The sequence below is a fragment of the Hippocampus comes genome, unplaced genomic scaffold (genome assembly GCF_001891065.2).
Source record: "Hippocampus comes isolate QL1 unplaced genomic scaffold, H_comes_QL1_v1.1 scaffold23, whole genome shotgun sequence".
NCBI classification, from domain to species: Eukaryota; Metazoa; Chordata; class Actinopteri; order Syngnathiformes; family Syngnathidae; genus Hippocampus; species Hippocampus comes.
This window is the reverse complement of record NW_017806066.1, coordinates 109,541-124,714: the sequence shown is the minus strand read 5'-3', so window position 1 is coordinate 124,714 and position 15,174 is coordinate 109,541. Positions and strand designations below refer to the sequence as shown.

Sequence of the window (15,174 nt, the reverse complement as noted above, 5' to 3'; positions counted from 1 at the left end):
ATGCTATTACACACGCTAGATCGAGAATTGACACCCTTCCGATGTTGCGGTGTCCATATCAATGTGGGACAAGTTCATGTTCAGCGAGTAGACTTCAAAATTGACCTCATTTAGACCGCTTTGAAGGAGCATTCTTGACCTGTCACTCACCACGTCGTAATGGCCGTGCTGCGCCGACAGGTGGAGCGGAATCTGCCCTTCGTCTGATTGGACATTGACCGACGAACCGGATTTGAGGAGCATCTTCATAGGCTCCGCCTTCCCCTGCCAGGCTGCGTAGTGCAGTGGCCGCATACCTGTATAATGCACAAAAACGCAGGGAAGTGTTGTCACAAAGAGTAAAAAGATTTTTTTTTTTTTTTTTTTGCGTACTCGTGTCTGAATGCTTTCCTCTTACCTTTCTGGTCTCTGATGTCAACAGCTGCCTGTGACTCCAGCAACAGTGTAATAAGTTCCATGTTCCCGCTGAGGGCCGCATGATGCAGAGGGGAAAATCTACAGAGGACACACGGACGCGTGACACAAACTCATCAGTGTCAAACGTCTTGTGGCGTGATTCATAGATCCTCCGTTAGACACAAGCGCTGACTTCACCGGTCTTGGTCAGTTCAACGCCAACATTGCGGTCGCAAACAATGCACCGATGCACTTCTTTGAGATACATGATCTTTTTTTTTTTCTTTTCACTCATTTTCTATTCCACCCTTCCGCACTGTGTGCCCTATCAACCCCCTGCTTTAAAAAAAAAAAGGTGTCAAGGACCTAAGAATAAAATTCAAGTATAAAAAAAAAAACCACGAAAAACTTTTTATGCTCAGAAATGGAATAAAAATAAAGTGCTAAGGGTTATTTTTTACACGGATAACAGCAATAACAACAGGGTTAAGCAGGGATACATTACACAAGGCTGAACAACACGCTGTGTGTGTGTTTGTTTGTTTGTACCTCCTTTTAGTATCAGTGGTTGTACGTATGGGGGGGGGGGGGGGGGAAGGGGAAGGAAGCTCTTCCCTTTGCCAAGTAGTAAAACGCCCGGTGCAATATTTATAGCCCTCTCGGTTTCTCTATCGCCATCTCCCTCTCTCGTTCGCTCGCCTCCCGTGAATCTTGGGCCTAAGGCGCTCTGCCGCCACTTTGATGGCTCTTTCCAGTAACCCTGCTACTGTTAGTTATCAAACAATGTCACAATATTCCAACATGATTGTCGTTGGATTCCATGATTCATCGACCGTTCTTCTGTCATTCCAGCTTTGATATTTTACAGCTTATGGGGGGGGATTTCAATGACCTTGCTTATCTGTCAACGAAGACGAATGATACAATGACACTCTGGCTGTGTCCACATTCACAAGCCGCGTACGCTTTGGTCACTTCCGGCGGGGGCTCCGCCGCACGTGGTTTCGCAATTCTACAAAGGCGATTCGCAGGCTGGGTCCTTCGACGCCTTCGAAGGCTCCTCCCTCGTGAACCGTGTAAACCGAATTTGGACAGGCGGGTGAATTCGGACACCACGCGCGGTCGAGTTCGAGGTGATGTCATGCGGGCGAAAATGCGGCACTTCGGAGGCCCCAGCCAGCGAATTTGGACACAGCCACTGTTCCCGTTGACGAAACATAGTGCATCATGGGAATTTTATCCCAGCCTATCAGGTTCAGTTGACTGCACTTACAAGGCGCATAAAGAAAACAAACACTACTTTTCACGCTACTTTATATGGGTGTTTTGGGAATGCAGGAGGAAGCCGGAGATAACCCAAGCGAGCACGGGAAGAACCTGCAAACGCCGCGCAGAAGCAAAGTTTCTAACCTGGGACCTCCTCACTTGGTGGCAGACAAAATGCTTCCGAGTCACTCTGAAGCTGCTCCTATAAAGCGCTCAGAGAAGAGGAACAATGCGGGTTGCCCACTGGGGCAAACCCTTTGTGCCTTTCTCAGTGTCTGTCATGATTTATACGTTTAATAACGTTGAAGTGGACCCAAAGGTTACTTACATCCTTGAGTTGTTTTCAAATTATAGCAAGCTGTTGGGCATCTTTTTTTTTTTTTTTTTTTAAGGCCTGTACAACCACTCAATGTCATTTCCCAACATCGGCGAGGAATTAGTTTTAGATGTCCTGAAAGACCTTTTTCATTTGTCTGGTTTCTCTTTCCGCTCGGCATATCGCACCTACTTGTGTTTTATTTTCTCAAGGAGAAGACAATCGATTATTCCCCGCCGCGCGGTTCATTTGCAAACTTTGAAGGCATCTACTTTTTGACGACGTGACTGTCACGTTTTGCGAGGTGGTGGTGGACCCCAAAAAGTAGGCAGGAGGGAGGAGTAGGGTGTACTTGAAGAAGTGTATTGATAAAACACAGAAAACTAAATCCTAAACTAACAAAGTCCAAAGTATCAAGCAAAAACCATGACTGAAGCTCCAAACTATCAATAACAGAAACATGACAAACAAACACACACACAAACAAACAAACAAACCTGACAGCAGCAAAGAGCAACAATGAGTGCTCGGGCTGGGAGTCCTTTTAAAGCACTAATTACATAACGACCAACAGGTGTGCAGCTGCAGGGAGAGCCCTACAGTGCCACCTGTTGGTCCCAAACCGAATCATGACAATGACAAAACAAAACAGAAAGTTCATCTGTTACTTCATACGCGTTTCAGTTTGGAACAAGGTTAAAATGGTGCTTTTGAACAGAAGCAAAAAAATATCACAGAGGCACAATTAACTCGGACAAGAAAGCTTTTATATGAATGAAGCCCAAGCAGAGCAAATGCGTGGAGGGAGGGAAGAGGGCGCTGATGTCAGGATGACTCCGAACAAGCAAGAGCGGCAGGGAGAGGAAACGTTGAAGGGGGCGTGGGGGCCGGAACAGCATACATAAGAAAGGTGGAAAATGACGGAACTCACCCATCCGTGTCCTGGAAGTTGACGTTGACTTTCTTTGCAGACCCAAGTAACTCTGGAAAACAAGCAGTAAATCAGTTACTCTTTGAAGCAGCCAATGCAGACTGAATTGTTGGTGGGTATCTTCGCCGATGTCCATTTCCGCTTCCCTAAGGCGAAGACGGAGAGTCAGAAGATGTTTTTTTCATGAGCTATGAATCATCGGTCGCTGCGCTTTCCTGCGGCGTGAGCTCTCCGGCTGAGCGCAAAGATCCTTCAACTGTGTGTGAGGCGCCACCGAGGCAAACAAACGCAAACCAAACAACCGGTCTATCCGTTGAAGAACAGATGCAACATGAAGTGCAAGTACGCGACACGCTGCACATACAAAGCAGCCAAGCTGAAAAAAAACAACAACAACAACGACGACAACAAAAAAATGTTTCCCCCCCCCCCCCGGCTAAGTGGCACCGGCGATGATCTCCCAAGTGACCTATTTTTTTTTTGCTACAAATGCTCTGAGGTCAAATAAATGTGACCTTACTTTTAAAATGATACTGAACTTAGGGAGCAGATGGTGTTGCATTATGAATGTTCATCAATGCACATATCCCTTTTATCTTGTGGATTCGACTCAATTTGCTCTGTCTCACACACACACACGCAGCAAAGCACTTAAAACCAGAGTCAGTATCCATTGTTTGTTTGAGTGCAGTCTGTTGAATTGTCATCTGCTGATGTGGATTGATCTGAGGGATCACTGGCCCGGCAGGGTGGCCATCGGGAATTTGGGGGAAATGCAGTGAAACCTTATTGAGGTTATCGTGCCCCATACACCCCCCCCCACCCCCGGTGTGATATTTCCAATACATCCACATCCATGGCGCTTTCACAAGAGCTGCAGCTTTAAACAAAACGCTTTTCACTTGTTCCTCCTTCCATTCTTTCCAAGTTTGTGCTCTTGTCCTCTCACTCTCTCTTCCCCTGGCAGCGAGAATGGAAAATAGTGCGCGGCTCTCCGGAAAGTCGAGAGCAGACCTGTCGCGTTGGCCCCGATCGGTCCGTCCCCGGATTCCTCTCCTCTGACAATGCATTCATCTCGCCGCCGCTTTTATTTTCCACATTTTTCAGGGTTTGCAAAATCGGAAATTGATATCCTTGATTCCCACCCCATCTTTTTATCTGACGCGGTTGTTGCTGCCATCGCAATACCCGGATGGAAGCATTGTGGAAGATTCGATGATGTTATTTGTCACTGCCCAGCGTGAAAAGAATGGTGTGGTGTTTTTTTTTTCTTTCAAACCTTGACGTTGTTGAGTTGGGCTTGATGTTTACGCTGTATGTTTGGTGACAAGATGTTGGACCTTGGCTGTAAACAGGACAGAAATCCTCGCCTCCGCCTGTGTGTTTGCGTGCGTGTTCTGATGTATTTGTCTGTCAATTCAAGACAAGAAGAAGCGACAACGACCGTCATTCGCTGCCTTATTGTTATCAGAGCACGCAGCGTTGAGCAGCCCATATCTTACGTGCTCATTTGACTGCATGGTCACTGACAGGGCCGCTCAAAGACGGTTGGAGGGCCGGATGTGGCCCCCGGGCCGTAATTTGACTTGGTTTTTCATTTTTATTTGTAGCAGAGGTCGAAAAAAATCTGAACTTGCAAAGTATAAGCATGGTCAAAGCGTATCATACACACGGAAAAGTTGTTTCCAGTCCATTTGTGAGACTCAGGTGGATTTCTCTCCTCGCACGCTAGCTACTGTGCGGAGGGTATTTGTTTTTCCATGCGCTCCACCCCTCCCATTTCTGCCCTCATAAAAGGACCTGACTGCCCCACATGACTCATGTCATCAAATAAGGGCAGAGGCTGCGTACGAGACATCATATAAGGACAGACAGCGCACTCTGGCAATTTCATCCTGTTCCAAGCCTGATATACGCAAATTAACGCTACAACATTCTGTTTCAGGAAGACAGCCCCCCCCCCCCGCAAAAACTACATATTCATATCCAGAGCCAACATCACAACACATTAGTTGTTTTGTGAACGTGTTTTTAGATATTATGTTATTCTGAAATTAATAAGCTGAAAATGTTCCTTTGATTTGACATTTTCCACCTGAAGAATCGAATGAAATCAAGTTGTAAAAGCGAAGAGCGCTACAACTCTACGAGAAGAAAGCGTTTTCATCCTGTTCAATGGACGTTGATATCATTCTAACGCTGTAGGGTACAAGATGGTGTCAAATGTCGCCCACTCGGCATCCATTGCACCCTGATCATCCGGGAAACGGAGTTTCTCCCATCCGCGGCCCCTTCCCAAGGTTTTTCCCCAGATGGGAATTTGGGAGTTTTTCCTTGCCCTCTCCGGCCTTAAGATCAAGGGATGTCGTCAACATTTGTGGCCATGCGAAGCCCTTTGAGACTGTTTGGGATGAAGGGCCATGGAAACAAATGTGAGTGCAAGCCATCAACATTTTTTTTTTTTTGCAGTGACACACCAACAATGACATTTCGATGTGTATATATACGGTATTATGGAACATATCTTAATTTTTTAACTGAGCATACATCTCGAAAAAAAATACACGGAGTGTCAGTGATGCACAAATATTTATCCAAAAGCAGCGACAAAAATGGTTTGCTTGATGAAACATGTGCGCACAACCCGAGTGAGACTCGGTGTCCCCGCCAAGTAGGGAGACCGGCCAGATATGGAAGAGAGAGGGGATTTGGGGATCCGTTTCCATCCAAGTTCAAGCCAAAGCAGGTCAAGCTACCAAGCAAGAGACAAATAAGAGTGACAGCTTTCGACTTATTGCGGTTGAGGTTCACAAGACACGTTTACAATCCGGCGATACTCTTCGGACATTCTTAGCACCCGTGTCGCGTTAACCGCCGTGTTTCCAAGATTTGAACTGCTCAAAGGCAACAGCAAATGATAAAAGATTGATGCCATCCTCCTGGATGGAGTCGAAAATATCTTCATCGTGGAAAGGTGAAGACCTTTGAACAGATTGTAGGTGAACCTACGAACGCCTGCTGAGATCATGCTCGCTTTGTCACTTTTATTCTCGTCGTGGTTCACCTGCCGTACTTGTGTACAGACAATGACGCGTAAGAGAAATATGCACACATGCACCTGCCAATGGAAACATGAAACATGTATCATTCCATCAACATTGTAAGCCACTTGTCGTCATTAGTGTCATCTGCAGCCTATGCCAGCGAGACGGGAGGCGGGTACACCTTTTACGGATGGCAACTTAATCGGACTGCATCCGACAAACTACCCGTGCAAAATTTGCCACGGCAAATACAGATTTCATGACGTTGCAGCTGAACTCTATTCGCAGCTCCACATGCTCGCACGGACGCGCGTGTGTGCGTCCACACGCGCGCGCGCGCACAACTGCAGAGCCCAGGCTTGTTGCTAGGCAACAAGCATCCTCTTTATCAGCCTACACATGCCAGTGTGCTTGTGCTCAAATCGCAAAGATTCACAATCATGCACACACACACACACAGTTTCTCTCCTGCTCGTTGCATCCTTCCATACTTCCTCTCGTCCTCAACATCCTTTCATGTTTCGCTTTTCTTGGCTTCCTTTTTATCCATGCAAACACGGTCCCAAACTTACAATTCGGAATCAACATCTAAATATGACCCCTTGACCACTTTCCATAAAACTTTGTGTCCACAGAAAAAGTCAGACACGGGCCACGCCAAGAGTGTTGCACCCCTGACGGGAGCTGAGAGGGTTGTTGCCTTGCTCAAGGGTACCACCAATGAAGTCCTCAGAATGCTTCTCTATTTGCCATCCCAATTCATGGGGTAGAAATGAAAATAATTTCTCAAGATGTGAGCATGAGTGGGATTAGAAATGCAGACGAGACAGGATGGCCCCTCTGATTAGTTTGGAAAATGGATAACCACATTTGCTCAGCTGCAGAGTAGACACACGCACGCGCGCGCGCACACACACACACGCGCGCACACACGCGCACACACGCACACACGCCCTCCCATAAATGTGACTTCAGAAACAGGTAAACAGGAAGTCGTCTGATTAAATTAGAGAGCCGAGACGGGAGCGTCTGATGGGCGAAGGGGGAGAGCAGAGGCGGGAGGTGGGCCAGGAAGAGCTCGTGCCAACTAACTGTAATAGACAACAGAAGTGCTCTCGAACGATATGATGTGTTCGGCACCAATATGCAGTTGGTGCACTCGGACCGCTTGACATCCGGATGTTGTCATCGTCCTCCATTCGTGTCATTTTGCCCTTTTCACATCATGAAGCAACAAAATGACACATGAAAAAAAGAGTGCGGTGGCTTTTAACGTATTCGTGTTCATTTGTCTTTCTGTTTCACTTTTTCTACATTTTGTTTTCAACATTTACAGGTATCACACTTCATTTTAGTTTTAATTACACTGTATTGCACCTGCTGCTGCTACAAATACACGGTAGGACCCAATACTGCAGACCCCCCTCTTCCCCCCCCCCCCAATTTTAAGTTGAAATAAAATGAATAAAATATTTTTTTTCATATCATTGCCTATAAAACCGTGCGCTGTGATTATTTCTGCCGCAAGAGTTAACGGTGCACTAGCAGTCTATAGTTACCTAGCAACAGCTTTCTCACCCGCTGCCAAGGTTATCTTGCTTGTGGCTAACATTTGTCAACGCAACAATACACACACGCACACACATGGACGTTGTGTCGAGTAATTTTAATTAGGCAACAAAAAAAAAAAAAAAGAAAAACATCCACTGTCTCTCTTTATTTGACATGAATAATACAAAACACAGATTTTTAAAAAATGCCAACTTAAATATGTGACACCCTTCCTTATCTTGACTGCCTGTGCAGTTTAGTAGCATCCAGCACGCCTCGAGTGGCGTGCCCTGAGAAAGAAGAGCAAGGGGTCAAATGGGGCCTTTGGGTGAGTCCTGAGAAAAGGCACAATTTCTGCCGCAAAGCGCACATGAGAAAGACAGTACTTGTACTACTTGTACCGTGATACAAAGACGAGTGAAGACCTACATTCGTATCCTAACCTACATTCAGGTGACTAAAAGAACGAGATCCTGGCCCATGGATGGCCGTTGGAAGAAGCGGCTGAGGAGCGGGAAGCCTGGGCTTCTCTGCTCACGCCGCTGCCCCCCGCAGATTAAAAATGGAAAAACGGATGACTCCATCGGCATTGTCTTTTCAGATGCGTCAAGTGGCGTTCCCGCGTGGTTTAAAATGGCAACTGTGGTAGAAGGTGAACTCGCGCCAAACGGTTACCATGCAAACAAAGCACTGACGTCACATGATCGGATCCGAGTCCGCAAATTCCGATTCGATTTTTTATTCGCCACGCACATTCATAGGAGGGTCCGGATCGCCGCCCATTCGTACGCAGCACAAGTGCTGATGGAAATGGCAGAGCCCTGCGATTAGAAACGCTCGGCTACGCAGGCCTCGGCGGTCCGACAGATGCCGAGATTACAATTTGGGCTTTGAGCGATGAGCGACCACCATATTTACTGTTCCGTGAATATCTCCAAACATGCCCAACAAAATCCACCGCTGGTGAGTACAGCTAAGCTGATGTGTATTGCCTCGAGAGGAGCTCATTACAGTCAGATTAAGCTCGGTGGTGCCGTGCAGATTGCGCCAATGTCAGGGCTAAACACGGTGAGATGAGAGTCCGGAAATCTCCTGAAAGCATCCGTCATGAGAAGGAAAAATGAAGATGGGAAGCCTTGTATTATTACAACTTTTAAAATAAACACAAGATTGTATTGTATAAATCGTGTTTTTTTTCAATCCAATTTCTGAGAGTGACCGGTTTTCAAACTGTTTCTTGAGGATCATCAATGTTATGTCTTCCTAAATCATCCAGAGAGAACAAAGTGCAAAAAACAGTTTTTGCCTCAATTATTTTTATTCGCGACAGCATTTTGAAAACCACTTGTGTTATTCTTTTGATCATTTATTTATACCTTCAAATACAGTGAAAAGTTCAAAAGTACACCCTCTCTTTAACTAACCTTGTGGCCTATGTCAAATGTCATTTGTAGTACTGATATATTTTTTTTGTCACGTCGCAGGCCGCTGGAAAATGGATGGCGGGCCGCAAATGACCCTTGGGCCACAGGATGGACACCACCGATTGAGCTATTCCCTGTTCATCTTCACAAAGGATTGCACATTTGTAGTGCCGACTGTTATGCTGAGTGTGACAGTAGACTTAGTGCAGATCTCAGGAGAACCTTATTCTTACTGCTGAACAATTACCTCATCTCTCACGTACACACACACACACACACACACACACACACACACACACACACACACACACACGCCTGCGCATACACACCCACGCACAGATTGTCAGGCCACGTTTTAAGCAATTTTTCCGAGCACGTGCTGAGACAGTCAGGCATATTGCCATCTGGTTATTTGCATTTGTCACCTAAAATTCACGTCCGAAATAATGCGAGTACAACATGGCATCCACCTGAGGGATATTTGAGTCACGGGGTGTTATTATTAAGGCTTCCTCTCGCTGGCTCTCCATCGTGCAGTCGGGGGAGAGGTGGGCGGGGCGAGAGAAAACCGAGAGAGCAAAGTGGGAAAAACAAAGAAAACAAAGATTGTTTCGGCGTGGTCTTATGTTCTGCTCAATTTCATTTCATTTAATGAGAAAAATTGAGCACGACATTGGGACCAAGCTACAGTCCGAGCAAGCTCAAGAGAACCTCCAAACTGGAATGCCCCTGAATAATCCACCTCAACAGCTGCACAAAAACAAAAGGTGTTCACGAAAATTCACTCCACAAATGTGTGTTTTGCTTTTTTTGTGGGACTTTTTGTTTGTTTTTGTGGTGGTAATTACATTAAACGGATGGTATTGTTAAGTGAGAAAGCAGTTCACATGTCTCCGCTCTGCCTGTTCAGTACAAGATGTCAAGAAGTCAACAAGAAGAAGAAAAGACTTACGGAATGTACCTTTGGAACTACTGCCTCATCATGATGAAATAAGAAGTCCATTCCCTACATTTGGGATTGTGTTTCTCAAGATGTGACAGCAAGCCCCAGCAGTCCACCCGGCGACTGGATTGCTTCAGTCTTGTCACGTGTTTCGATTTTCCGTGACTTGCGCGGCATTTATTTGTTGACTTCATTCTTTGTCAGGGCCTCGTCAGCCTTTGGTTCGGTTTCAGTTTGAGACAATTTTTGGACTTACAGAGTCCTAATCATCTCCAGCTCGATAGAACTGCAGTGGAAGTTACTGAGCAAAAACGAGCACTCGTGTGGATGCTTGTTGTGAATGGTTTTTCGTCTCTAAATGTGCCATGCGACCAGCTCAGGGTGTAGTCTGTCTTACGCCCCAAGTCATACACACACACACACACACACACACACACACACACACACACACTTAAAGAATGGATTTTCTCCTCGACCAGGAAAAAAAAAATATGCTGCCTTTATCCATTCTTTTAGAAACATAAATTCATAATGGTGAGAAAAACTATTAGGACAGTACAGGGCCGTGACATCACACATTCAGTAAACATTGTGGCCTTGACTGTATGACACCTACATCAAATACAGTATGTCAAGCTGAGCCACAGGAAACTCGTAGCTGAATTTGCTCTGACTCCTGTCTCTGTTGTCTTCCCTCTTATGCTGCTTGAACATGTGCCTTCAATGTAGAGGAACGACTTTCTTTGTGAATCAGCTTTCAGCGAGCTCTCAGAGGCACTCACACTTGTGTGGTCGTGGCATTTCTCCGCCGTGTGGTCGATTGCTCTCCTTCCTTTCTCTCACGAGCGATGGCTGAATCCCTCCATTCATCCCCCTTTTCTCCAGATGCCAGCCACATACGACCCTGACCGCCTGTCAACAGGTGGTTAATGTGTCTGAAGGGGAGAACAAAATCCAGTCGGCAGCCACTTTATCAGTCTAGTTCAAGTTCATCATTCACCTTAACATGGCCAATCTCTCGTGATGGAATATGACAGAATGAAAATCACCCATGTAGAGTGACACCACTCCAGCCATTCCCCCTGAAATGCGAGGATGGAGCATTAATTGTTGGAGGTTGTTGGTCATCGTGTCTGCCGTTATAAAGACGTAACGTTGAAAGCGGGGTCACACCACAGCCTCATCGTTAGCGCATTTGTCTTGGGACGAAAGGTTCAAGCTTGAAATCTCAGCTTAGGCTGTCCTGTGGGAAGTTTGCGTGTTCACACACACACACACACACACACACACACACACACACACACACACACACACACACACACACACACACACATATACATCCACCTATCTGTCTTCTAAACCGCCTCCTCCTCACGGGGTCGCTGGGGATGCCGGAGCCTATCCCAGCTGTCTTCAGGCAGTAGGCGGGGCACACCCGAAATGTACACCCAGCCAATCGCTGGGCAAACATAGACAAACAACAAATTCGCTCCCACAATCACACTTAGGGACAATTTTGAGTGTTCCATTAACCTGCCATGCATGTTTTTGGAATGTGGGAAGAAACGGGAGTACCTGGAAAAAATTCACGCAGGCGAGGGGGGAACATGCAACCCCACCTCCACCCTCCCTTTTTTTTTTTTTTTTTTAAATCTAGCCTTTTGGGCGGTGTCAAATATTATTTTTGATATGTGCAGCGGGCCACTGAAAAATGGATGCTGGGACGCAAATGGCCCCCCGCCCCGTAGTTTGGAAATGCCTGCTGTATAGAACATGTTTGAAATCTCCTTAAAAAAAATGTGAGCCGCTTGTCACTGAACAGCAACAATATGTCTCTGCTGAGAAGCACATCAACAAAGTTAATTGTCCATCATAATAATAGCACTGCTAACTAGCCTCCAGACCAAAATGTCACGAGAAATTAGCGTTTTCACAGATCAGAAGGTACAAGTGCTGTGTGTGTGTGTGTGTGTGTGTGTGTGTGTGTGTGTGTGTGTGTGTGTGTGTGTGTGTGTGCGTGCGCGTGTGTGTGTGTGTGAGTGAGTGAGTGAAGAAACGGACAAAGAGGTTGGAGAGAGCCACTTGAAGAGAAGAAAATATAAGCGAGTTTACTGGCCGGCAGGGATGAAATAAGAGCATGATGGAAGAAGCAGGGAAAAGAAAATAAGGATGGGCAAAGTAAAGAAGCAGGGAGATGGAAGAAGGAGTAGCGGAGGAAAGAAGAGTGGCTTGAAAAGAGAAGAGATTGGAATCAAAAGAGAGAAAGATGGAGAGACAGAAAAAGCTCGAAAATGATGAACCCTGCAGCGGAGGGCGCTCGGCGGTTCTGTCAGCTGGGGAGAATCCCGATGAGTCATGCCCGGGGACGGTGTGGCCCGCTGGAGAAAAACATTCCTGACAGTCCCATGCAATCAAAAGGCCTTCTGGAGCTTCTCATATAATCTGTTTGGAGTCATCGGGGAGACAAAGGCCCTACAGACAGCTCGAGGTCCATGTAGAGCTCGTGCAGGGGTGCCCAAGCTTTTTTAACTCAAGATCTACCTTTCAAGCAAACAACTTCCCGCGTACGCACGCACGCCACGATGAACAACGGCCATAGTCCTCGGGCTACCGGTCGATCACGATTGACGTATTGGGCACCCCAAATGTGGAAAACTGCCGCGAGCGGAAGAGCATGCAAATGTCTTAAAGGAAGACATCGTTCGCCAAGATTCAACCCCAGAAGCTCTCAACTATGATGCAGACGTGCAGAAACGTTCCATCATGCCATCCGTTCGATTTTGGAATCTTTCTTCATGACGGTTTTAAAACTCTGAACCAACGGGAGATCTCGTTTGACAAACAGACAGAAATGCTGATTGTGTATGCCGATAGGTGACTCGTCGAATGCACCACCTCATTGTATTCTCAAGTTAAATTCTCATCACCGTTCACCCAAGCGTAAATGTGAATTATAGTTGTGCTGAAACACCATTCTCATGACAAGTTGAGGAATAGTTCAGGAAGTGGGCTTTCACTGGGCTGAACTTGCTTTAAAATAACACTGGGAAGTCCTTGAAGCCAAGCGGCCGACTTTCTTTTGGCTCACTCTGGCTTGTCAACCTGCTTCATGCTCCTTTGTATGTTGCCTAGTCACACGCCCTCAGCAGTGGAAAGCTTTGGGCTGTTACTCTGAACAAGCGCTCCTGTGTGTGTGTGTGTGTGTGTGTGTCGTAGAGTTACATTGAGAACAACAGCCTGAGTGTGCTTGTCTCGCTAACTACCGGCTACCATGTCTGGACAGTAATTCGGCTCTGCAATGTGACGTTTGACGGGTTTCTCTGTGTATAAGCAGATCATCTTCATTTTGCATCCCGAGGTCAAACTAAAATATGAAGGCTTTGTGTTCACAAATGACTGTGTCTCAGCAGATGTACAACAAGAAGAAACACAGTAATTCGGCTTTGCAATGTGACGTTCTCTGTGTATAGCAGATCATCTTCATTTTGCATCCCAAGGTCAAACTAAAATATGAAGGCACGTAACAGCTTTGTGTTCACAAATGACTGTGTCTCAGCAGATGTACAACAAGAAGAAACCCCAATCAACACGCTTCGATGCTAAAAGGGGGGGAATATTTGCACCAAGAGCAGGTAATGATGCAGCTGCATTTCACAAAGGCACAGGAGCTACAGCCTCCATCACACACTGGACGTCCAGGTAATTTCTCTTAAGATTTAAAGATTGATCTGTACAAACAACATAAAATTGTTTGATGTGCTCTTTTATTGTCTCGTTAGCAGTGGCTCTTGAACTTGATCTGGAGAAGGAGAGACATGAATGGAACTTGGGTCCTCCGGAGTATACCTTGAGGCCTCTCACTCCTACTGGCCGCTTTTTTGACAGTGACCCCGACTTTTTGATCATAAGCAAACCAACATCCCCAGTTGCGGTGGAGGTGGAACGACCCTGGACCCCAGGCAAAGGGATAGCCTCTCAATTAGGAAGAGAAGAATCAGAAGATGACAATCTCTCACGTACTATCAGTGAGCTACATCTGCCATCAGATAGATCTTTGTTTTTCCCGGAAAAACCCAAAACCCCAGGTCGAGAAGACACGAGTGTGTGGGATCCTAACAGAGGTGAGAGGATCTCAAAAAGTCCAAATTCTGAGGGCACTACACCAGAGGATGCAAGGGTAACACACACACACTCATCACCGTTTAGCAATCCATTTATATTAGCACCAAAGACTCCCGGAAGAGATATCCTTCTACCACGAAAAGCCTCAGTCCACAGAAGAAAGACTGAAAAAGCGCACACCTACATACAGAGATTATATAAAAAGTCAAGCATGATATGGCTCATCTGCCTGTTGTTTCCTTTTTTTTTACCCGTCTCATCCATCTGTGATTCATTTGCCAAGTCTACAGAGGATTTTGTTGGCATTTTAAGGCGTCGACGTGCATGCGACTTTGTGAGTGACAACCTGTTCACTTACTGCAATGCCTGCTTGAGCTCCATTGTTCAAAAGAGTAACGCGGATTCTCAAAAACTTCTCCAGCAGTTCTAGAAAAGGGGGAACAGTACAATATGTGAGTGCCTGTGCAAATTCGGTGATGAATGCCACCTAATCGGTGCTGATTGAGCGAAAGAAGTCAAAGTTCGTTCCCTTTCTCCGCACTTGCGGTTGGTCTTTATGTCCAGACAGAACCATCTCTTGCCCCCACCATTCTAATTTCATATTTCCAAACAATTGGGAGAGAATACAATACGCGACAATGCGGCGACACGCTTTTGCACAGGCAGTCAGTGAGACTCGCGCCGGAGGAAAAAACGATTCCAGATCAAACCAAATACAGCGAGCGGCGCTGCCGATGGTACAATTCAGAGTACAACCAAGGTTCCGCACCGCCGTCGCACAGGACGCGTACCTCCACTTAGCCATCAAATGGTTAAAGCTGCATGCATGGCTCAAATGTCCTTCACCTCTTTATGACTTCTTTACAGTGTTTCCCATAATTAACAACAATTTAAACGCGACTCAAAAATATTGCTTGTTATTAAAAATTTGACGAGCCCGTCTCAAACGTGTCGTGTTTTACTTCCTTTCCCTTTTCCAATTTCGTCACCTCTCCCGTGCTTTCCTTCTCCTTGAACTTGCCGGTGACCCATTAAACGAGGATGTTATTTTTGGGACAGTGCATTGTGCGGAATGAGTAAGTGTTGGTGAAAGAGACGGAGAAGCTCAAGCTTGCACAGTGTGCACAGCAGTCGGGTAATGGCACGACAGAGAGGTGGCAAGGATGCCGTTTAGCGATGCC

General features: G+C 46.2%; 1 protein-coding gene across 8 annotated transcripts in view; it reads right to left on the bottom strand.

The window, feature by feature from the left end:
- Positions 1-15,174, bottom strand: part of caskin1 (CASK interacting protein 1) — a 44,452-nt gene that overhangs the window by 25,396 nt on the left and 3,882 nt on the right. For all 8 annotated transcript variants that reach the window (XM_019893469.1, XM_019893472.1, XM_019893471.1 and 5 more), the window contains exons 2-4: positions 2,910-2,961; positions 398-495; positions 151-296 (exon numbers count right to left, since the gene is read on the bottom strand). In XM_019893469.1, the coding sequence (XP_019749028.1) occupies positions 151-296; positions 398-495; positions 2,910-2,961 (296 nt within the window). The remainder of the gene's footprint in view (positions 1-150; positions 297-397; positions 496-2,909; positions 2,962-15,174) is intronic.